Source organism: Drosophila simulans, chromosome 2R (assembly GCF_016746395.2).
Source record: "Drosophila simulans strain w501 chromosome 2R, Prin_Dsim_3.1, whole genome shotgun sequence".
NCBI classification, from domain to species: Eukaryota; Metazoa; Arthropoda; class Insecta; order Diptera; family Drosophilidae; genus Drosophila; species Drosophila simulans.
Genome location: NC_052521.2, coordinates 3,163,889 through 3,186,909, shown reverse-complemented (window position 1 = coordinate 3,186,909; position 23,021 = coordinate 3,163,889). Strand labels below are relative to the sequence as shown.

Sequence of the window (23,021 nt, the reverse complement as noted above, 5' to 3'; positions counted from 1 at the left end):
TTATTATTTTTTTTAAATAAGGAAGGACTTTTAAGGCAACTGGCCGTAGTAAATAAATTATAAGTCGTTGGTTTATTTTAGTTATATTTATTTACCACTCTCCCGTTAGGGCGAGGGTCACAATATTTGGGTATTTATAATTACAAGGCGTAAGCCTCGGAGTATGATTTAAAACTAACTTAAGAATTCGGTCCCGGTTCAACTCCAGGCCTTTGGTCCGCAGCAGAACTGCTGGCAGAAGGCCAGGTCAGCACTTCTGCGTCAGGCCGATCAGTCGCTCCGCGAGTGCTCCGTGCGGGCTCCGGGCAATTGCACCTGGAGTACGCGATCAGCAGTTTGTTTAGTGCGCGTGCAGACCACCGGATATGGCCTGCAATTCAGCAGTTTCACTCCGTGAGAACTGCTTGTGTTAACTAATTCGGATTTCCTTTAAGGTGAATCCTTTTGTTGTTTTTCGTCTATACATAGAAGAACTTCAAAGGGTTAGTAAATACCGCTTCTTCGTCCCGGTTGGGTACAAAATAATATGATCTCCGTGGGCCCAGAAGACTCTTAACTCCAGTAATCCAAACTGCTCTACTCTTTTTTTAGTGAAATTGGGTATTTCGGATATTATTTAAGGCTTGGGATTGGTTTTTTTTTTTTTTTTTATTTTAATTCGTTTATTGAACCATTAAGATTAACTATTTAACTATTTACAAAATAACATAACATTAAGGAGGGCAAATCCAGGACTCCCCGCGGTATGGCCGTGAAGCATTGCTTCGCGAGGACGATCAGGATTTGCTCACTCGTTGACCCTCCTGGCTCTCTCGGCTCTTCTGAGCTCGGTGGTTATCGCTGCGGCGAAGCTGTTGACCGCTTGCCATTCCGCCTCCCCCTGCAGCATGAATGGGACTAGGTTGTCCGCATTCAGTCTGCTGCCAAGTACGGTTTCCAGAGAGCTCCGTTTCCTAGCGTATTTATCGCACGAGAAGAGAACGAGCTCAGCTGTTTCGCTCCGTCCACTTCCACACCGTGGGCAATCATCCGCCTCCTCGTGTCTAAAGCGCTTCAGATAGCTGCGAAAGCAACCGTGCCCGCTGATCAGCCGCGTTAGGTGGAACGTTATTTCGCCATGCTTCCGTTCTATCCACGGTTTGAGGTTGGGAATCAGCTGCTGCGTCCAGCGACCCTTAAGCTCGTTGTTCCACCTGTGCTGCTATGTCTCCAGGGTGCGCTGCCTTGCTTCTGCTCGTATTGCCCTCTTGGCACAGGGGGAGAGGCATCTACCGTGGGTTTGTTTTCCTGCGCTAACAGGTCTAGAGGCGGTATTCGTGCGGTCACCAATGCCGCGTTGGACACGGTTCTGAAGGCGCAGCAAATACGTAGTGCCGACAGTCTGTGGGTAGCATTTAGGCCCTGTTCCAAGCGCTTTTGCCCACACCGGGACACCGCCTGTTTTGGGCCTCGGGTATTAAACATTATGGTTTATAGCGTAGGCTATAACGGCAACGGAACGAAAGCCTGGTGTCTAATGACTCCCAGGTACTTAATTGACCGAGAGGAGGACACCGTGGTACTGCCTACTTCGACAGTGGCCGTCTCCACTGCCTTCCTGGAGCTAATCAGGACAGCCTCCGTCTTCTTCGGAGCCAACTCTAGCCCCATTGAGCTGAGCCAATGTTCAATGGCCCTGATGTTTTGGTTACACTTCTCCTCCGCCTTTCCGGGATGCTTGTCAATAACGAGCAAGGCGACGTCATTCGCGAAGCCTACGATCTCGCTCCTCCCAACCAGCGGTAGGCGAAGTATCCCGTCATAAATGGTGTTACACAGTAGCGGGCCGAGAACCGAGCCTTGCGGGACTCCACCGGTGACCTGGTGCCTGAAGACTCCTTCCGACGACTCGCACAGTAGGACCCGATCAGAAAAGTACCTGCGGATGATCCTGACTAGTTAGGCTGGGACGCTGAAACCAATTAGTGATTCTAGAATCCGGGCCCACCTCGCTGTGTTGAAGGCGTTCCTGATGTCTAGTGTGACCATGAGGCAGTACTCTTTGCTACCCCCCTTCCTTCTGGTGCCCTCGATTGCTTGGGCCGCTACTTCGACCACTCTGTTGACAGCGTCGACGGTGGACCGCGCACTCCTGAAGCTAAACTGGGACCGTAAGAGGTCACCCGCGTCGGCGATAGCCCTCTCTAGCCGAATGCACTCTAGTTTCTTCAGGAGCTTGCCAGTTCCATCGACGAGGCATATTGGCCGGAACGAAGAAGGCTCCTCGGGTGGCTTCCATGGTTTTGAGAGGAGCAGCAGCTTTTGAACTTTCCAGCAACTCGGGAAGACTCATTCCGTCAGGCACTTGGTGAATGCCTTCGCAAATAAGTCTGGCTGGAGGTAGAGAGCAAGCCGAAGCGCCCAGATCGGGATGTCGTCGGGCCCGGGGGCCTTGCCGTCCTTCAGCAGTTTTGCCAGCTCCAGGATCTCTTCACTGCTGACCGTGACGTCGGTTTCGACGTGGTCCCCTGTGGCTGGGTCGGCGGGGCGTAACCCATCCATCACAGGGAACAGATGTTCCGCTACACTGCGGAGCATCGCTGGGTCCAGTAGCTTGGGAGTCCTTGAGTAATCCTTCTTGACCACCACCTTGTAGGCACTTCCCCATGGGTCGCTGTCGGCAGAATCGCATAGGTCGAGGAAGCATTTGCGCTTGCTCTCCCTTATGGCTATCTTGAGAGCTTTACTGCGGGCTCTGTACTCGGATTGGCGTTCGGCAAAGGACTCCGCACCTCTCGCGCGTTGGTAGCGACGTCTGGCGGAGAGGCACTCTCGACGAGCCGTCTCTATCTCCTGGTTCCACCAGTAGACAGGGGCTCTTTGTCGGCTATGCGTCCTGCTCGTTTGCCTGCTGGCGTCGCACGCGGCCTTCAGCCGCCTCATCAGCTCCACTGCCGTCAGCTCGGCTCCTTGTCTGATCGCCGTGGGTAGGAACTGCTCTCAAAATACCTGCGTGTCCAGAGTATCCGTCTTGTATTTAATCCTGGCTTGGGCTGTTTGGGCTTGGGACGAGGGAGGGCATCCCAGGTCGCAGATGATGGCCAAGTGGTCACTGCCAGTGTAATCCTCGCTGAGTCTCCACCTCGTTAGCCTGTACGACGAGCCGCTAGTAAAGGTGAGGTCCTCCACAGCCCAGTCCGGCGCGCCTGAACGTGTGCCGGTTTCCATGGTTAAGAAGAGCCAGGTCCAACGTCGCGAATGCCTCCAGCACCATCCTGCCTCTCGCGTTGGTTGTTGAGCTGCCCCAGCTCTCTGACCATGCGTTGAAGTCGCCTGCTATGAGAACCTAGGTGCGGCCTCTAGCATCCGCTGCCAGTCTATCCAGTGCCCGGCTGAATGCGATTAGGGTCAGACTGGGAGCTAGGTATACGCTGTACACCCACCATCTGCCTACCCTAGCCCTAACGAATCCGATGTCCGAAAGAACATCGGTTAATTGCTGGGCTTCTCTGCTGCACCTCCAGATCGCTGCTTTCTTGGTGCGGTCGAAAGCCCAGTCTGGGCTATCCGCCGTCCGGTAGGGCTCGCTGAGTAGCGCAAGCTCCACTCTGCGTTCACGCACCGTCTGCACTAGCAGGTCTTGGGCTGCCGTGCAGTGATTCAGGTTTAGCTGAATCAGACGCATCATTGCAGTGCCTTTGGTGCTCCCTTGCCCGCCAATGGGCACTTTCGGGTGTCTATTTGGTGGTTGCTCGCTTGGCTTCCTCTGCTTGCGCGCAAGAAGCACTTAGCTTCGTTAGGGCACTCAGCGGCCTTGTGTCCCGCGGTCCCACATCTGAAGCAGCACTGGCTTCTGTCAACGGTGCTTCTGCAGTGGGCCGCTATGTAGCCTTCATCCAGACATCTGAAGCATCTTTGGCGTGGCTCCAGCTCCTTGATCAGCTATTGGGACCATCCTACCCTCAGCTTGCCACGCTTGATCAGCGGGTCCGCCAGATTGGCTGGGACTGCTATTGAGCAGGGGAAAAAAAGTTGCGACGATGGGAGATATACCGCTCCACCTCGGTCGCCAGAGCCCCGAGTTTATAGTGTGCCGCCTACGCGGGGGGGTTGGCTATTGGTCTGCTCCTTGACTTTTTACACTCTTCTTCTGCCTCTCCTGCTCGATTTATGGATCTGTCTCCGGGTTTCCATGGAATGTTGCCAAGGAAAACCGTTGGCCGCCCATTTATGTATGCTACGCCCGGAGAACAGATCGTTAGGTGATTTCCGTAGCTGCTAGCTTTTGTCAGTGAGAGCACTGAGAAGAAAGCGCCACCTATGCCAAGGAACTCGTGCAGCCGAGCAGCGCTGACAGACCTTGGAGCTTTTGCGGCTTGCCAGCACTGCTATCCCAGCTGACTGCGTTGTCAGCTGGCGTGACTGGCAAGTAGCAGCCACCACAACAACACACGGGACGAAGAGAAAGTTGTTTGCTACTCTCACCCTGTCCTGCCCCATGGTCCTGAAGATCGTCGTCGGCGGGCGATCGCTTGGAGCTGTGCCTACTGCTGGTGAGTACGGCCCAAACATTGTGCGTTAGGGACAGCCGCTCCTGTTTCTGTCGGGCCGGCGCGACCCGGAAAATTTAGAGATTTTCCAGGAGCGCAAACTCGATGCACTTCGGCTCGGGATTGGTGGCTTCTGTCAACGGTGCTTCTGCAGTGGGCCGCTATGTGGCCTTTTTCCAGACATCTTTAGCATCTTTGGCGTGGCTGCAGCTCCTTGATCAGGAATTGGGACCATCCTACCCTCAGCTTGCCACGCTTGACCAGCGGGTCCGCCAGATTGGCTGGGACTGCTATTACCGCAGTCTTCCCTCCGTACTGCGTTTGGCGGAGGCTCTTGATAGCCACCACTGCTGCAGGGATCTCTGCCTGGGCCTCCAGGGCCCTCTTCAACTCGTCTTCCGTAGTGAGCTCGTGGAGGTCGCGAATCAAGAATACCTTGGATTGAGTTACCGCGCGAAGGCTGGCGCGGTCTCCTAGCACCGCTTCCATGTCCATCTTGAGCTTCTGCGTCAAGTCTTGGGCAGAGGCACGTAGCTCGAGGAGCAGTTCGCCTTTGGCCGTCCTCTTAACCCTTGATACGTTCTCCCTGATGGCCCTGAGCCTAGCGTCCTGCCCTCTTGTGACCAGCGACAGCACTTCGCTGTACGGTAAGCCAGCTGAGGGGGTGATAACCAGCGCATCTGGCCTCTCCCTCGGCGGGGTCTTCCTGCGCGGTCCGGGCGGTTGCTGCAATCTTGGTTGCGGCTTATTTCCGGCTGCAGCGGCTTGGGGCGCAGCCCTTGGTAGACGCTTGGGTCCCGCAGCCTTCTGGTGGTCGGGTCGCTGTGCTCTCTTCGCGGACAGCGCTGTGCGATCATTTGGCTAGGGGCTAACCTTACCTTGCACGGTTCTTCGTGGCTGGATGGGAGCTTAGGGGTGGTCTGTTGGCTAGCATCTGCTCTTGCCCTGCGTCCGACCTGGGAGTTCTCCGCCTCCGGCAGCTTTGTGCGCAGCTCCTTCAGACGTGCCGAATGAGTTCTTCATTGCCAGGTTAATGCTCCTCACCCCGTTATGGTTGACCTTCGTCAAAAGGTCGTCCAGGATTGCTCCCATCTCCTCGATTTCTAGCTGGGGGGTCTTAACCCGCTTTGCTAGTTGAGCTCTGGTGGGGGGGATGTCGCTTCCAATGGTCTCTTGGTGGTGCCATCGCTCGGGTTTTGGGGTGGGGTCCTTAGTACCTTTGACCTTTTCCCAAACACCAAGCTTTCTTCGTCTTTACTGGGTGCACTTGTTGCATTGCTTAGTCCGACGGCCAAGTGTGTCGCCGTCGGGGCGTGGATGGGGGGAATGTTGGGTAGGGCCTCCAGAATCCGTGCCCTAGCCTCGGGATTAGCCGAGGGTGGATTTCCACATGCTGCAGCCTCCAGGCTGCCACCTGGAGTAATCAAGTTATTTCCAGACATTCTAGTTAATTGTTGCATTTTATACCTCCTGCCAGGTTTGCGGCTTTATACCTATCGCCAGGTTTTAGATTTACTGCAGGCCGATACGTCGCAGACGCAAACCATTCTGCCGGCCAACTTGGCTCAGACGTTGAAGGGTTTTTAATTATGCTGATGCCCGGCTGACAAGAGTACAGGCACAGGCCACGTAGCCGCCCACTTTGGGTCAGACGCGCCGTGGGCTTTGGGTGGTGGTGGGGGGAGTGAGCAGGCGAAAAAAAGTTGCGACGGTGGGAGATATATCGATCCAGCTCGGTCGCCAGACCGATGTTAAAACGAATAATTCTGTGATCTGACATTGACTCCTCAGGAGATACGTGCCAGTCGCTTATATGCGAAGCCACTGATCTGCTGGAAAGTGTAATGTCCAGAACCTCAGATCTTAGCCTGGTAACAAATGTCGGAACATTGCCGACATTTAGGATTTCTAGATTGTTATTCAAGATAAATTCTAAGAGTGACGCACCTCTTTGATTTACGTCGCTGCTGCCCCATATCACGTGATGTGCATTTGCATCACATCCAATGATGATGGGTGAGTGTGTCCTCTTGCAGTATTCTGCCTGTGCAGTGATTTCGGGCGGTGGGCACGCCTCGTCACCGGCAAAGTATACCGATGCCACCACAGTCTTCTTGGCTGCTCCCACATCTTCTACCACGATCGGTACACGGTCCCGCGTGAGAAATTCTGTAAGTATATAATAATTAATACTTCTACATGCCAGGATACAGGCTCTAGGGCTAGAGGCCCGTTGATCCCAAATTACCTTGGGGTTCTTCACGTACAGTCCTTTTATTCCCTGGTTATACCAGGGTTCCTGTACCAGGGCTAGCCCAAGATGTTGTTTGGTGAACATCCTTGCCAGCACAGCCGAGGCCGCCTTGGCGCGATGGATGTTCACCTGAGCTATCCCTTTACTTCCGACCATTAGATGATCGGCTCCATCGTCGGCGTTGCTGATCTGGAGATACCCAGATCACCATCTACCGGTATCGCTTCTTCCTTACTCAGCAGGTCTAGTTCCATGCCTAGCTCCTGAGAGGATAACGGGGTCTGATCCCCCATCTCGATGATGGTCGCATCAAGATCCTCATCATCCGCCAGATCCTCGCTGGATTCGGAGAGCTCATTGGGCTTCTCCTTCTCCGCGGAGACTGGTGGATTTCGAGAAGTCTCGACCTATCTTGTGCCGGATTTGATCGCTTTGGCCTTCTTTAGACCACAAACTGAGATGTCTCAAAACCTGAAGCTCAGCTTGTGGTCACTAGAGACAATCTTGGCGCATGAGTTGTCATCAATGCCAAGGCTGAGGAGCGAGCCACCACCCTCATTCTTCCTTGATATGAGACGCCAGTTCTCAGTGTCCAAGTCATTCTGTTTCTTGATCAATTCCATGATCCACTTTGTTGGGTTGTCCCCTGTCCTGGGGCAGAAGATGGTGATGTTGTGTGACGATGGCAGGTCGTCACCCATCCTTACCTCCAGGGAGACACCGCTCCACTTACTGAGGCTGGGGACTGCTGATTGCAGCCACTCAGCAGTGCTTGCGTTGCGGCAGTCCACTATCAGGTGGCCCACCCTGAAGTGGATTCCTCCAAACTTGATTGGAGAGTCCCAACCGGAGGGGACTATTTCCTCCAGTAGTGCGTCCTCGAGCTGTGAGAGGTTCTCACTGCTGAGGATGACTTTGGGGTACCCCTCTGGTACGACCGCAACCTTAATGGTCCCAGTTACGGTCGCATATGATGGCTTGCGTACCTCAGTTGCCTTTGCAGCCCTTGAGGTACTTGGGCCATCGAAGGGAACAGTCAGTGGCCTGCTCTTCTCCACCTTCTGCCTCTTAGGCGTTTCCGTCGGAGGCGTCAGGGTGGTGTTTGCCATCTTCGAAGCAGAGTTGGGCTTTTGCTCTAGCGGCTGAGGTGTCTTGGCCAGAGACAAAGCTTCTGCGGGTGACTTGCCCTGCTGAAGGTAACGAAGATACCACTTCGTTCTGGCCCCGCTCAGCCCCTTACGGTTGGAGTCATCCCGGGCTCCAGGCTGATCAAGTTGCGGTAATGGGTTTTTAGCACGTCCCGCTTGGCCGGCTTGGACCACATTCGAGTGACTCGGTGTGGCTGCCCGATAATTTCCTCCCGCAACTGGGCGTGCTTGTGCCGTTGGCGCACTCCGTTTAGGAGCATTTTTTAGTGTTACCACCGAAGTAAGCCGCTCTCCGTCAAGGAGACGGTCCTCGTAGTGTCTTGCGACATTTCCCGCAGTCCAGGCCTGCGGTATTTTAAAATTATTTGGTCTATTGCTCATAGTACCCACGAGTTGCAGAGAAATAAAAGGTCCGCCCGGGCAGAGATCCGCAGTACCCGGGTAAGGCTAACTAGACCGGGCGGACGCCACTTGCCCGGACTCTCCGTTATCGACTGGGCTAGTTATTACACGGGCCCCCAGCCTGGCAGACTTTCGGCACGGGTCGAATAACACCTTAGTCCGGCCCGGAGGTGTGGAAATTTTTGAGAGTTACCAGCTCCTGCCCAACTACGATTAGCCAGCACTCTTAGCAGAGACATGACCTAACTAAGAGCCTGTTTCCGGCCGCCCTCTCGTGGAGAGTGTAGTTGCACTTCCAGTAGTGTGTCACAATTACGGCGCGTACCACCGTTGATGGCGCGTTGATCCCCTTGTGATACCTACTGGCGTGGCGGCCAATAAGTTATATAAAGGTTTTGCAATCGTTGAAAAACCCTTAATGAATCTTTTAAAATATGAACATAATCCTAAAAAGCTTCTGACATCATGCACCTTATCTGGTACTGGAAAATCTCTAATTGCTCCTATTCCCTTGTCATCGGCCTGTATTCCCTTACTTGTTATTAAAAATCTTAAATATTGTACACTCGATTGCAGAAACTCACATTTATCCATTCTCAGCTCTAATTTGTTCCTCGTCAACCTGTCAAAAACTTCCCTAAGTACTTCCATATGTTCCTTAATTCCTTTGCTAGCTATCATAATGTCATCCATATATATAATAACCTTTTCCTGCCTTATCATATCCTCGAAAATTCTATTAATAAATCTCTGAAAGACCGCCGGTGCATTTTCAGCCTCATTGGCATCCTTAAAAATTCAAACTGTCCTAAAGGCGTCATAAAAGATGTATATTTCATTGATTCCTTATTATCAAAAACATGAAAGTAGCCATGTTTAAGATCTAACTTCGAGAATATCGTTTTATTTACTAATCTATCCAACAGATCATCAATCAATGGTAAAGGATAATTATCTTTGAGCATTGTCTTGTTAAGTTTTCTGTAGTCAACACATTATCTTAGGTCTCCTGTTTTCTTTTTCACTAACACTATCGGAGATGCATACTCTGAATCACCCGGTTTAATAATTCCGTTATTTAGATACTCATCTAAGATAATCTGCAGCTTTTCTTTTTCATTATATGCTAATCTTCTAGGAGAACAACTAAACGGTTTCGGGTCATTTAATCTTAATTGTATTTCACACCGAATCTCCGGTTCATTCGGTCTTTCTTTATTAACATAACAGTTTTCTACCAACTCAATAAATTGACATTTCATACTATGATCCACCTGATCATCTATTTTGTAATCAATTGAGTCGTCTATTACATTAATTTCAAGCATTTCCCTCTCCGCTGTGCTTATTTCAGCATTGACAGCTTTCTCTAATTTATTTTTAACCTTGTCACTAATCTTATGACTTTTACTACTACCGTTGCTAACACTATCGCTAACTGTTTTACTATTGTTGTACATATTTGCTTCTTCTAACATTTTATCGCTTTTCTTTTTACATCGACTTTCAGTGGATAAAAATCCACTGTAATCATTTTCAAGGTGTCCAGATTCAAGATTAAATTGCATGCTTCCATAAAGTCTCTTCCCAATACTACATCATGACTCATAGACTCGTTTGCCACCATTATTAAATTTAAGTGTATTTTATTCAAATTTTTCATAATGTAACACAATATTTTTATATATGTTTTCAAGGAACTTTTGTTTAATCCGTAAAACTGGTACATCAATAACATCTTTAGGTACTTTACTCATTTTTATGAACAAAATGGGGCTTCCCGTGTCTATGAGGCATGCAGTAATAAATTTTGATTTAGAATTGTTCATAAAATGAATTTCAAAATATCTTACGTAATTGTTTTCATCCCCATTCTTGTTTTTCAGGCACTTTGCTGCAAAGTGCCACATCTCACCACAGGCACAGCATGACCCTTTTTCGCGCTTTGGCTTCCTGCACTCTTTGGCCCAGTGTCCCTTCGAATTACAATTGAAACAACGCAAGAGTGTGCTGCTATTATTGTTCACCGATGCCACCTTCTTGTCTGCTTCATCCATATTCGGTAGTTTCACTTCCGCAAATGCCCGCTTTATGTGCTGGATATCTTCAAAGCATTGGATACGGGCTTGGTTACGTAGCATTTGATTCGGAATACCTTCAATGAGGAGCGCCACCAATTCTTCCTCATCCATTTTTTTTTCCATGTGCAAGCATCACCTTATCGTCTCCATAAGCAACAAAGCTTTCGCCCGCTGTCCATTTTCGTTCCTCAAATTTTCGCCTTGTTTCTAGCTTCGACTTCCTCTCACCAAACATTGATATCAGCTCAGCCGCCAACTGCTCCGTTGGTAGCAATACACGTTCTGGATCTGCATGCAACCACATGCATGCTTTTCCTTTTATCTTACTGACGATCAACATCTTTATATATATATATATTCATTTATTCCATAAACGCTGGCTATATTTTTCACCTGTAAGATCCATTTGCGCGCTCATGTATCTCCCGAAAATTCATTTACTGCATCGGTTGCCATACGCAATAATAAATCCATATTTTGCACAGCTTGTCCCACTGTACTTCGTTTATTCTCGCTACATTCTTTGTTGCTTTTCTCACCGCCGCCATCTTCGTCACCGTCTTCGCTGTCGCAAACTTTGTTTTCGTCGCTATTTCCGTCGCCGCTGTTTTTGTTGCGGGCGCCGTCTGCACTGTTGTTCTTGTAGCTGCGTACCCCGCTTCTGTCGTCATGTTCACCGTTACTTTTGTTGTTGCGCACAGTTTTTTTTTTTTTATTTTTATTAATTTATTTATTAAGGCATACGGGGAAGTCTTGAAGCCCCTTTGTGTCCTTCTTATCTATTAATTCAGCCCATTTGGGCTCGCCGGCTAACTATAGTTAGCTTTTTCAGATTTACAGTAATTTAACTACAATTACATAACTATCACATATAACAAATAGGATTTAGGATTTAAGTTAAGCGTCAGCTTCTGCGGACCCTTGTCAAAGGAGATCGGGTAATGAGATCCCTCGGTTGCCTTCTATTGAGCCTCCTTGGTGGGCGAGATCTGTTTAGAGCGCTGGCCAGCCGATTTCTGTGGCGCTCCAGCCTGTCATGGTGCTGGTTTATTTCGTCAAATACCGTTGCGAGTTTCAGGTCTCTGTGCAGGGTGGTGTTTCGAACAAACCACTCGCAGCCGGTGATGAGTCTTGCTACCTTATTTTGAATAGCCTGGATCTATTTGATGTGGCTGTCGCATGCTAAGCCCCAGATTTGGCACCCATACTTCCAGTTTGGTGCTAAGATCTGTTTGTAAATTGTCAGCTTGTTGGATAGCGACAATTTACTGCGCGACGAAAGTAGCCAGTAGTGCTTCGCCACCTTAGCACGTAGGCGCGTTCTGATGTCGGTCACATGCTTGGAAAATGTCTGCGATCCAGAAGCACTCCAAGGTACTTTGCTGCGTTCGGCTGTGGTACGGGGGTTTCCTCGATGTAGACGGGCGGTGGCAGTATAGCAGACGTTGTTGGATTTACTGCTATTAATGCCAATGTTCCAACGTCTTGCCCATTCCGAGAACCGGTCTGCAAAGTCCTGGATAACATCGGCTGCGTCGTGCTTGCATCGGGACCTGTAGGTGACGCACACGTCATCGGCAAATGTGGCCAACATAGATTTCCCGTAAAGGCTTACATCTGGCTGCGGCATGTCGTGGCTATACAGGCAGTAGAGCAGGGGGCCGAGGACACTACCTTGTGGAACACCAGCTGCCACGTTGTGATCGGTGGAAATTGCTGAATGAAAGCGCACAGCGAACCTCCTTCCTTCCAGGTACAATTTTAGCAACCCAAAATATGGAGCAGGCAGCGTGTGCTTGATTTTCAGTTGGAGTCCAATGTGCCACACTCGATCAAACGCTTCTCGAATGTCCAAGAAGAGGCTGTTACAATATTCCTTACTGTCGTAGGCAGTCAGAATTTGCTCGACGACTCGATGGAGCTGCTCGACAGTACAGTGGCCAGCACGGAAACCGAACTGGTGCTCAGGGGTAATCCCCTGGGCTTCCATAATCCTTACAATCTGGACAGCAATCAGTCTCTCAAACACCTTCGAAATTGAAGGGAGGAGACTGATCGGCCGGTAGGAGGCGGGCTCCCTTTCCGGCTTGCCAGGTTTGTGGATCATGGAGATTATCCCGAGCTTCCACTGATAAGGGAAGTATTGCAACCTCACAATAGCGTTGAAGACCAACGTTATGTAGAGGATCGCTTGTCTGGGCAGGGCCTTCAATGTGGCGTGCTTTGTTGTTACTCTGGCGCACAATGACTTCAGCTACCTCGCAGGGTTCAAACGGCGTGATTGGCATATCCATTTGAAGCGCTTGGTTCAGCTGGTCCTGAGTTGCGCACAGTGCTCTTCTTATCGCCGTCTTCGTTGCTATCTCCACCTTCGCTGTCACTTTCGTCGTCTTTATGCTCTCCGTCTTTTCCGTTATTTCTTTTTCCTTTTTGAACAATATTATTGCTGCTTCCGTAGAAATCTTCTTCGTCGCTTTTTAATAATAATTTCAATTGATTTTGCTTTTCGTTTGTTAAATTATACAAACGCAAAATCAATTCTCTTTTTGTTCCCGTGGTTGGTTCTTTTACTTCACTCAACCACCCTTTTAATTGCGCCGTCGATGCATTGCCTATATTCATTTTTTTCTTCTTTGGCTCGTGATCGGCCCACTTCTGATAATGTAGGGGTACTATAAGTCCTCTTATTTAAATAAAACACAAACGCAGGAGTTGGCCTCTTTGGTTTATTTGGTACTTTACGTGTTCAGCTTTAGCATTCGACTGACTCCCTCTCCGTTTGCGATCTGCTTCTATGCTTATTGCTACAGAGCCGATGTTGCGAAACAGAGAGAATGCCACCCGAAAGCGAACAATGACTTAATGTTTATATACTTAATGTTACTATGTTGCTATACTGAACTTATGTATGTGTACCTCTAGCCTACTACATATATATATTTTTTTTTCTCTCTATCTGGGAACGTGGGATTTTTCTAAAGTATGATGTGGTTAGACAGATCACCAACTAGGAAATCTCTAGTGTCTCAAATTTAAAACTCCCCACAAGTATATATGCAAGGGAGCGGCTTAGCAACAGCGAAGACGTCTGCGATGCAAGAAAAGTCAAGGGCGGTCAGGTCGAACGGTAATTAGTGGACCTTGGACCCCGGCAAGGAGGAGAGACCGTACATTAACGGTACCGCGCTAGACCTTAGACTCGAACTGGCCAAGGGCATGGAAGTCGAACTGTAACGGACGCAGCGTGAACTAACGGTTGGAACTTCTACCCGAGCGGGCCGTGCGCAAAAGGGAAAATATCGGGATCTCCGCGGCCTACATAGGGACGGCGCAAGTGCATCTCGAGACAGTCAGTCACAACACGCTAGGAGCCGTACGTACGCGAGGATAAATGAGGAGAGTCCGCGACGCGGCCGCGCAGTCGGACCGGAGTCTGAAGGCGGAGGAGTAGACAGTTAGTGAACTAGGAATCAGTGAGTTAGTGAGAACGCGCAGAGAAGTTGGTGAAGAGCAAACTGTAGAAGTGTCGGGCAGCAAGAGGCCCGCAGGACACGGAAGGACGAGCAGTGCTAGTGGAGAGTGTGCTACTACAGGTCGGTGATCAGAAGATAGATCGTATTTTGTTTCAATTGAAAGTTTTTTTATTGGCACACCATTTACGACAAAAAAGTCCAAAGCTGTTGGCGTCAGTTTAGTGTTAGATGAGTAAAAGGTAGGTTCACCTGTAGCTAGAACTTCGCTAGAACTAGTTCCGATGGTCTCTTGTAGTCGTTTTCCTCGACTGCATGCTCTTAGATGCTTAGGTGCACCATTGGTGCTTAGCATTGTAATCCCCTCCTGCTATACACTTGGTGCCCAATGTGATCAGTAGCTGATCAAAGTCGTTTTTAGTTCAACGCTTATTTGGAGGAAGATACAGAGAAGCTATTTTGATAATACCACCACTCGTTGGTACATCAAGACTGGTGACTTGTAAATCAGTGCTCATTGTCGATTTATTTTGACTGTGGCGAATATTAGCTTTGATGAAGATTGCAGAACCGTCTTTGGCGGTGTTACTTGGATGATTGGCGTAATATTGTTCATAGCCAGGAGTGTACAGGGCGCATATGAGTTTCAGTAATTAGCATGATGTCTATAAAGTGGGCAATAAGAAAAAGTCGAAGTTCTTCATTCTTCTGTACTAATCCTCTTGCGTTCCATAATCCGATTTTTAAGTTTGAGACTTAGAAATCAGAACGTGGACTAGATCACGAAAAGCTTTGTTGGACTCAATAGTTTTCTTGACTAATTTAAATAGTTGATCCAATCTGGCGTTAATGTCCAAGATTGCCTTCTCGAGAGTGGCAAGGTTTCGGTTAGAGTTGTATTGCTCCCCAGTACTTAGAGTGATTGTGTTCCTAGCTGGAACGCTGTTGTTGTTTTTAGCTTTAGTTCTTGTCATGTCAGCATAGGAGACTCCATTTCTGACAGCTGACGTCGACGCGTATTGTACATGGTGAATTTCATTATCTCTGTTAATCGTGTAGTTGGGTGGTCCAGACCCTGGCTTTAATTTTTCACTCAATTCTATTCTGACTTTGCAGTCTTTAAAACTGGTAGGGTGATTCTCCATGCAATTTGCACATACGTATTGATTGTTTAGGTGTGTCTCACATGATTTAGAACCGGTAGGATGCTCACCCGCACAATTCCCGCAAACTGGGCTTAAATGACAGCGATTGCGGGTGTGGCCAAAATTTTGGCAATTGTAACATTCAGCTATGTCCATGTTGCGAGTAGCCTTCTCCACTGTAACCCTGTGCCTTCCAATACGGCTTACTTTTAGAGTCTCGGCCACATTCGGAGTCGGCTTAAGATTCACAAAGAACAGATTTTGTCTAGTTTGTGCATTAATGGCTTCTTCGTCGTCGATGGCCCCAGCAAAGATTTCATTCCAGCCAGGCTTCCTTGGGGAGTAGATGTTCAGTACAACAAAGCCTTTGTCTGTGGAGCAGCGCTCTATTTCTTCTCTTGGGACAGTTGAGTGTATGTTCTTCAGCACCAGCCCATTTAGTTTTTCCTCACGGAGTTGATGATGCCAAAACTGGCAATTCTGGGCAGTCAAGTTACGAACCACACTTCTAAATGACGTTGCATCTGCTGTGTAGACTCGAGAAATTCCTGATCTGGAAGTACGTATATCATATTTATCTTCAGAGATTACCTGATTGAGGGTGCTTTCTAGCTTACTGATACTGTTAATATTAGGAACACATATTGGAGGAGGTTTTGGAGCTGCCATTTGACGCGGCTGGTCATTATTTGAGTTGTCAGCGCTAAATGCAATTGATTTCTCATTAGTCTTCATATTTTCGGTAAGGCTTCAGCTACAGGTGCGAAACGGTTGTTGCGCAGACTAGTTGAGGGCGAAGCTTGTTTTGTTTTTCCCATAGACGCTCGGGAAATGGTTCCTTTGCTTTTTTTCAATATTGTAGGATCTTTTCCAGAATCGGTAGGGTTCCGCTTCCTGCTGGGAACCTCTGGTGAAGTAGTATAACCTGTGGACATACTTATTACAGAGGATTTTTTTTTTTTTTTTTTTTTTCGCACGGGTCCCACGGCCACACCTCCCGTCCAACCGACCGAGGGGCGCTGCCGTGTATCGTACGGCTCGATTCGCGAGAAGATATAGACGCGATATAAAAAATAGAATAGGAAAGAGGAAATTAATAACTATGTTAAATATTAGTGTTAGTAGGATCTAATTATGTAATAGAAAAGATAAAATGGATTGCTTTAATAGCGGCAGAGAGTCAAGATTACAGATAATAGGATAAAGTCTATTATAGTCAGAACATAAAACTCTGTAAGGGTCATGCAACTCATAATTAGATCTACAATGATTTAAGATAAGGGGTATATAGTTTCTAGTGACTCTACTTGGAACCGAGAAGTTAAGCCGACTAATCAAGTCGGGACTCTCAACATCCCCACGAATAAGCTTACAAATAAAGACTGTTCCAAGCATAGTTCTACGGTTAGCTAGGGATGGTAAATTAATTAAAAGTAGTCTACTGGAATAAGGAGGTAATATATGGTTTGCATCCCAATTTAGGCGCCGCAAGGCAAAAAGTAAGAAGTTTTTTTGGATCGATTCAATGCGGTCCGAGTGGACTGCGTATTGTGGACTCCAAACAGGTGATCCGTACTCGAGAATCGGACGGACTAACGAAATAAATAAGGTTTTAGTCAAGTAAGGGTCATCAAATTCCTTGGACCACCTTTTTATAAAACCAAGCACACCCCTGGCCTTATTGACAATAGACGAAATATGGTCAGAAAATTTTAGTTTTGGGTCCAGAAGAACACCAAGATCATCAACCCGTGTTATTCTGTCCAAAGGGCACCCAATTTAAGTGTAAGTCGTGCGTATTGGGTTGGCACGACAAAAGGTCATAACTTTACACTTGGAGCTATTTAAGTCTAATATGTTATCACGGCACCATATTTGAAATCGGTCTAGATCGGATTGTAAGTCCAAATGGCAAGAAGTGTCCTTGTACTGGAGGCATAATTTAACATCGTCTGCGTACATAAGTACACGCGAATGTTTTATTATTAAGGGGAGGTCGTTAATGAATAAGGTAAAAAGAAGCGGACCAAGATTGCTCCCTTGTGGGACACCGGATGTGACTCGGAGAATAGAAGATAACGAATTTTTAAAGAGGACTTGTTGTGTCCTGCCATTCAGATAGCTTGAAATCCAATTTAGAAGATCAACAGGGAAACCTATAAGGTCAAGTTTTTTTATTAGAAGGTAATGATTAACAGAGTCAAATGCTTTACTGAAGTCAGTGTAGATGACATCTGTTTGAAGATTATTTTTGAAACCCTGTATTACGAAAGAAGTTAGCTCCAAGAGGTTAGTGGTTGTAGATCTGCGTTTCATAAAACCGTGTTGACACGGTGATATGATTGATCTACAAAGGTGCTGCAAATGAGGAGTGATAACATTTTCGAAAAGTTTTGGGATAGCCGACAATTTAGAGATTCCTCTGTAATTGCTTGCATCCAGTTTGCTACCTTTTTTGTGAAGAGGAATCACAAAGGACTCCTTCCATATATGAGGGAATTGTGAAGATTCCAAAGATAAGGTAAACAGTTTCAGTAGAGGCTTGCACAAGTTTTCCGCACAGAATCTGAGCACACAGCCAGGGATTCCATCGGGACCTGGCGAATAGACCGGTTTAACACGCTGAAGATCGTTAAGCAGTGAGATTTCGTTTATAGTGGGGCAAAATATTAGGTTCGACTTAGATACCGCATAAGAGTATGGCTGTTCGGAATGAGGTAAAGTTGAATATGTTGTTTGAAAAAACTTGGCGAATAGATCGGCTATTGCCTGATCCGATGTAACCGTAGTGTTTTCAAAAAATAGCGAGGAAGGGTAAGAACTTGTTTTTCGCTTAGTGCTAACGAAATTATAAAACTGTTTCGGATCCTGTGCAAACTGGAACTTACAACGGTTTAAATAATTTTTGTAGCACTGAGCATTAAGCACGGTAAAGTTTAACCGAGCGCTTAAATATTTACAAAGGATGGACTGAGAACCGGTATTTTTAAATTTCATATAGAGTCTGGACTTTACATTTCTTAGGTGTGTCAACTCTTTATTAAACCAAGGAGGTTTAGAGATTGACGGATAGTACATCGGAACACAAGAGTAAAAAAATGATTTAATTGCGGTATAAAACATATTAATCGCATCCGCCATTATGTTGCAGGAGTAAAGATCGGACCAATTAAAGCCAGCTATAAAATTGTTTAGCCTCCGAAAATTTGCCTTGCGAAAACAGGGAATTCGATTTGTTGACTTCTCTGAATTTACTTTTAATACCGTACCTAAGTCGACTTCCACCTCGAAAGTAGGATGATATTGATCTTCAGGTTGAGTAAGAGGTACTACCCTGGACAGAAACACACTTTTAGGACTTGTTACAAAACATAGATCCAAAAGTCGACCAAGAGAATTTGGAATATAATTAACTTGCGACAGGGATAAGTCGAGCAAGCCGTCAATAAATTCATGTTGTGCTAAGGGGAGAAGGATATTCGATTGTTCTTCTGGGGACCACATTGTGCCAGGTATATTAAAATCACCTAGAACTACCAATTGGTCCCTGTCAGAAAGTTTATTCAAGATGGACTGGATAGCGGACAGATGATTTTGATATTCTGGGAATTCAGAAGATGGCGGAATATAGGAGCACGTAATATAAACTGATCTGTCGGAAAAAGACAGCTTTACACATACGAATTCCGAGTTACGGGAATCGTCCAAAAGTAACTCCTCCGACGCGAGGGTAGATCTAACCGCAATTAAGACTCCACCTCCCCGTCTGGAGGGACGGTCAAACCTATATATAGTGTACATACCTGGGAAGACTTCGGAGTTAAGTATCTCCGGCTTTAACCAAGTCTCTGTGAGCACTATAATATGGGATGCAAATGAAAGACTATCACAATACAATTTGATTAATTTGCTACGCAAGCCTCTAACATTTTGATAGGAGATAGTAAGTTTTGTAGTTAGTTTTTTGAAGAGGAAGAAGATGAAGAGGCGGATGGTGCAGTGGTCTGGCCACGTGAGGGAAGTTTAATTCCCACGGGCACCTTTTTCTTATTTTTGATCTTAGCTTCAAACTCTTTTACCACCATACTATCCGGCCAAAAATCACCCGAACATATGGTCGAAAAGAGCTCGTTTGGGACAGTTATCTTGAAAGATGATATGTCCACTTTTATATTATCGACTATTGTTTTGTCTTGTATATAAGAGAATACATCCGACGATGTTTGATCAGGGGAAAGCCGAGAAACGAAAATTTGTTTCTTTAGTGGAACCACCGCGAGGGGTTTTGGCCCTGCAGATTGTATTTCTGAAGCGCCAACTTGTGCCGGTAGTCCGGACTCAATGTTCCCTTGTGGTGGTAAACTAATCGAGACAGGTGGAATCACTGGTTGAGAAACCAATGCGGACAATTCGGAATTTTTAGCAATCATAGGGTGGGGTCCATCCACAGCTGATTGATCGGATTGCTCCGAATCTTTTTTAGCTGCCGATCTTAGCAGCATATGTGGATTTGCTGCGATTGACAGCTGATCAGTTGTGGAGTCCTGTTGATCATTTGCCCGTGGTTGCGGGGTCTTAGGCAGCCTACCACCAGCGGCTTTTTTGCGCTTTGGAGATTCATCTAATAGCTTAAGGCCATTAAACTGTGAATTAAGCGCGGAAAGAAGATCATCAGCTCGACGAAATCTTTCTCTAGCTACGCCAAAACTGTTGATCAGTTCTTTCTAGCCACCTTTAGTTTGGCGCATAAACGATTTTATCTCGTTCGCAAGCATCACAATAGTAATTTAGATTTTTACCCTTTGCTAGGTCATCACTTGTTTGGCCATTAAAACCAGCGCACGTAGTGTGCACCATTCTATCACATAGCCAACAACTCATTTTTGGCAGCTCAGGTTTTATAACCTGGCAACAATTTTTATAAAAGCAGACAACATTTACGGTTTCCATATTTAACTGAAATCAGACCACTGTGCGTGCACGAAAACACAAAACCAAAACTTTCAAGCCAGCTGTTAAAAGAACCGCACGAGAGCACAAAAAGGGAGAGTAAACAAAACAAAGAGACGAAAAATGCAAACTACTTTGTATATTTGTTTAAACTACTGCACAAATCACAAAAGAATCACTCGCGAAGCGAACGGATCATTAAAAATTATGTTTATATATATGATAATTAAAGAAAATTTTTTAAAAACCGCGGCTGGTTTGACAAACACAAAGTAAAAACCGGGGAGCAAAAAAAACACGACCGTTCGCTTTGAAAGCTATAGACGATTTTATTGACTGAAGCAGTTCTTGTCGAAGCAGTAATTGTCGGAGCAGTACTTGTCGAAGCTCCCACAGTGTATGTTCATGCTGAACAAACAAGAGAAGCGGTAACTGTATTTGTTACTGTTGAAGCAGAGCTGGTTTTACCAAGACTTGCTTGTCAAAGGCCAAAAGAATCGTATTGGCTTGAGGCAATCATGGCTCGTATCTCTGTTGGAGTATGTCCAGCGATTTTCTTCATCTTCTCGAATCTCGTTCAGCTCCTCCGAGAGCGGCGGATTAGAAGGTGTGTTTTTATACATTTAATAATTAACTAAATTTTCAACTCGGAAAAAATAGAAATCATATGCATTGTTTAGCTATTGAGCTTTTTCAATAGCTGTTGCGAATAATAAAAAACCGAAGAAAGTTTGCTTTTATTACGACAGTTTTTATTTTGCGAATTGTTATTTCTTTACGATAGCGATAATTGAATGCGTAAGTTTGGTCTTTTCCGAAACACGAAGAATTGGCAACTGGCGGGCAGGCAGCCGAAATGCAGCGCCCAAGCTTAACGTAGGTAGCTAACAACAAGAAACAAGGAATGAGCGCCGTACAGATAAATGCGTGCGAGAGCAGCGGTTTGCACTATGGGCATCGCACCTGCTACCACTAACTAATTCGACTTACAATATTAAAGAATATAATTTAGTCTACTGCACAGTTTTTTCGGCTGCATGACCCAACATCCTCCCCCCATTGGAAGCTTGGCTTCCAACAGAGTCCTCAAGGGGAAGCAGACACAGCTTGTTCACTGCCCGCCTTATTACTCCAGACGCGGTCCTCAATTCTGCAACTCGAGCGACGCCGTCTCTGCCAGGAATCAACTGCATGACTCTCGCCAGGGGCCATCTCATTGGAGGTAGATTCTCGTCCTTAACAAGAACGACGTTGTCCACGGATACGCCATGTTTTAAGGTGCGCCACTTGGAGCGCTGCTGGAGCAACGTCAAGTATTCTTCCTTCCATCGCGACCAAATTATTTGCTGAAGAAAGGAGATGCGCTGCCAAGAGTCAAGCCGGTTATAGTTTAGGCCCGTTATATCTGGCTCGTCAAACGACGAAGGCGGACCACCATTGAGAAAATTCGCCGGAGTGAGGACATCCAGATCGGCAGAGTTCTCTGAAATGGGAACTAAAGGTCTGGAGTTAATAACTGCCGAGATGTGGCACACCAGCGTCCTCAGCTCGTCGAAGGTCAGAACCGCCGTACACACAGCGCGGTAGAAATGATGCTTGGCCGTTTTCACCGCTGCTTCCCAAAGTCCACCGAAATGGGGCGACCGTGGAGCGATGAACCGCCAGTCAATCGTCTCCGAAAGGCAAAAGTTCTGAACGGAGCTCAGCTCGCTGCTGAGAAATAACCTTCGAAGTTCCGGAAGTTCATTTTTGGCGCCGACAAAGTCGGTGGCGTTGTCTGACCAAATTTGCTTGGGCTTCCGCCGGGTGCATATGAACCTCTTGAGTCCGCACAGAAACGGAACTGTCGAGAGATCCTTGATCAGCTCCAGGTGCAGTGCCTTGGTTGCAAAGCATATAAATACGCAGACGTAGCATTTAACCGCGGGCTTGTTGCAAGTATCCGACTTGTAAAAGAAGGGTCCACAGAAGTCTATACCAGTAATCTCAACAGCGTGAGATCCTTCCAAGCGCTCCTTGGGAAGGTCCGCCATTATGTGCTCTATCAGCCGCGGCTTAATCCGAAAACATCTGATGCACCTGTTCACGGCCTTGGTAACCGTCTTCCTCCCCCCAATAGGCCAATATTGGGATCGACTTGCACCCAGAAGAGCTCGAAGTCCGGCATGAAGATCGCTTTCATGGTAATGCGAAATAATTGTTTTGTCAGGACAAACAGCTGTTGGCCAATCTCTTTCAGGCTCCGTAAGATAGGCGGGTCCATGCGCCCAGAGTGACGATTCGCTAGGCTCAGACGGCAGGGATCCTCTGGATAAGATGTCAGCCGGATTTAAAGCTGTTGGAACATAACGCCAAGCCGTGACATCTGTCAGCTCCTGAATGGCAGCAACCCTATTTGCCACAAATATGTTTTCCTTGCCGGCTGAAGAAGGAACGCGTGAAGCTATTAAGGCGCTACCGCAAGGGCGCGGTAGCTCGCGGTAAGAGCTCATAAAACAGGCTAGCTCCTATTAACATGTCAACACGCTGAGCTTTATGAAATTCCGGGTCGACGAGCTGCATGTTTTCTGGAATCTTCCAGTCCCCAATGTACACATTAGCACTTGGCTGGCGATCCGTGATATTGGGAGCGATAACTGCTGTTATGCTCGTTGAGAAGTCCGAAGTGACAGACCGAATCGCAATTCCTACCGAGAATCCATCAGTCGCGAAATTGGAATCCCCGATTCCAGTGACGGAGCCGGACCACCTCGACCTCTAAGTTGCAGTTGATTTGCAGACCTAGAGGTGACCAAGTGCAGTTGAGAGCCAGAATCTAACAAGGCCCTGCAGGGGACGAACAGTCCCGATCGATTCTGCACTAGAACGGTTGCAGTGGCTAGCAGCACAAGGTCACTACCGAGATCCTGGGCAATTAGAGTAGAAGAATTCGAAAGCGGGGCAGAAGGCTCAGTGTGGGAGCTTGAAGACACCGGAACACGTGGCTGCGAGGAAGGCCGACCATCCAGATGGAGCAGCGTATGCCTGATTCCATAGGTGCGG

The 23,021-nt window shown here is 47.3% G+C and overlaps 1 protein-coding gene across 1 annotated transcript; it reads right to left on the bottom strand.

Annotated features, from left to right (window-relative positions):
* Positions 1-13,778: 13,778 nt before the first annotated feature.
* LOC123327065 lies at positions 13,779-22,012 on the bottom strand. Its single transcript, XM_044922399.1, has 3 exons — positions 21,513-22,012; positions 15,237-15,582; positions 13,779-13,847 (listed from the first exon to the last, which is right to left on the bottom strand). The coding sequence occupies exons 1-3, from the start codon at positions 22,010-22,012 to the stop codon at positions 13,779-13,781; spliced, it is 915 nt and encodes a 304-aa protein (XP_044778334.1).
* Positions 22,013-23,021: the final 1,009 nt, after the last annotated feature.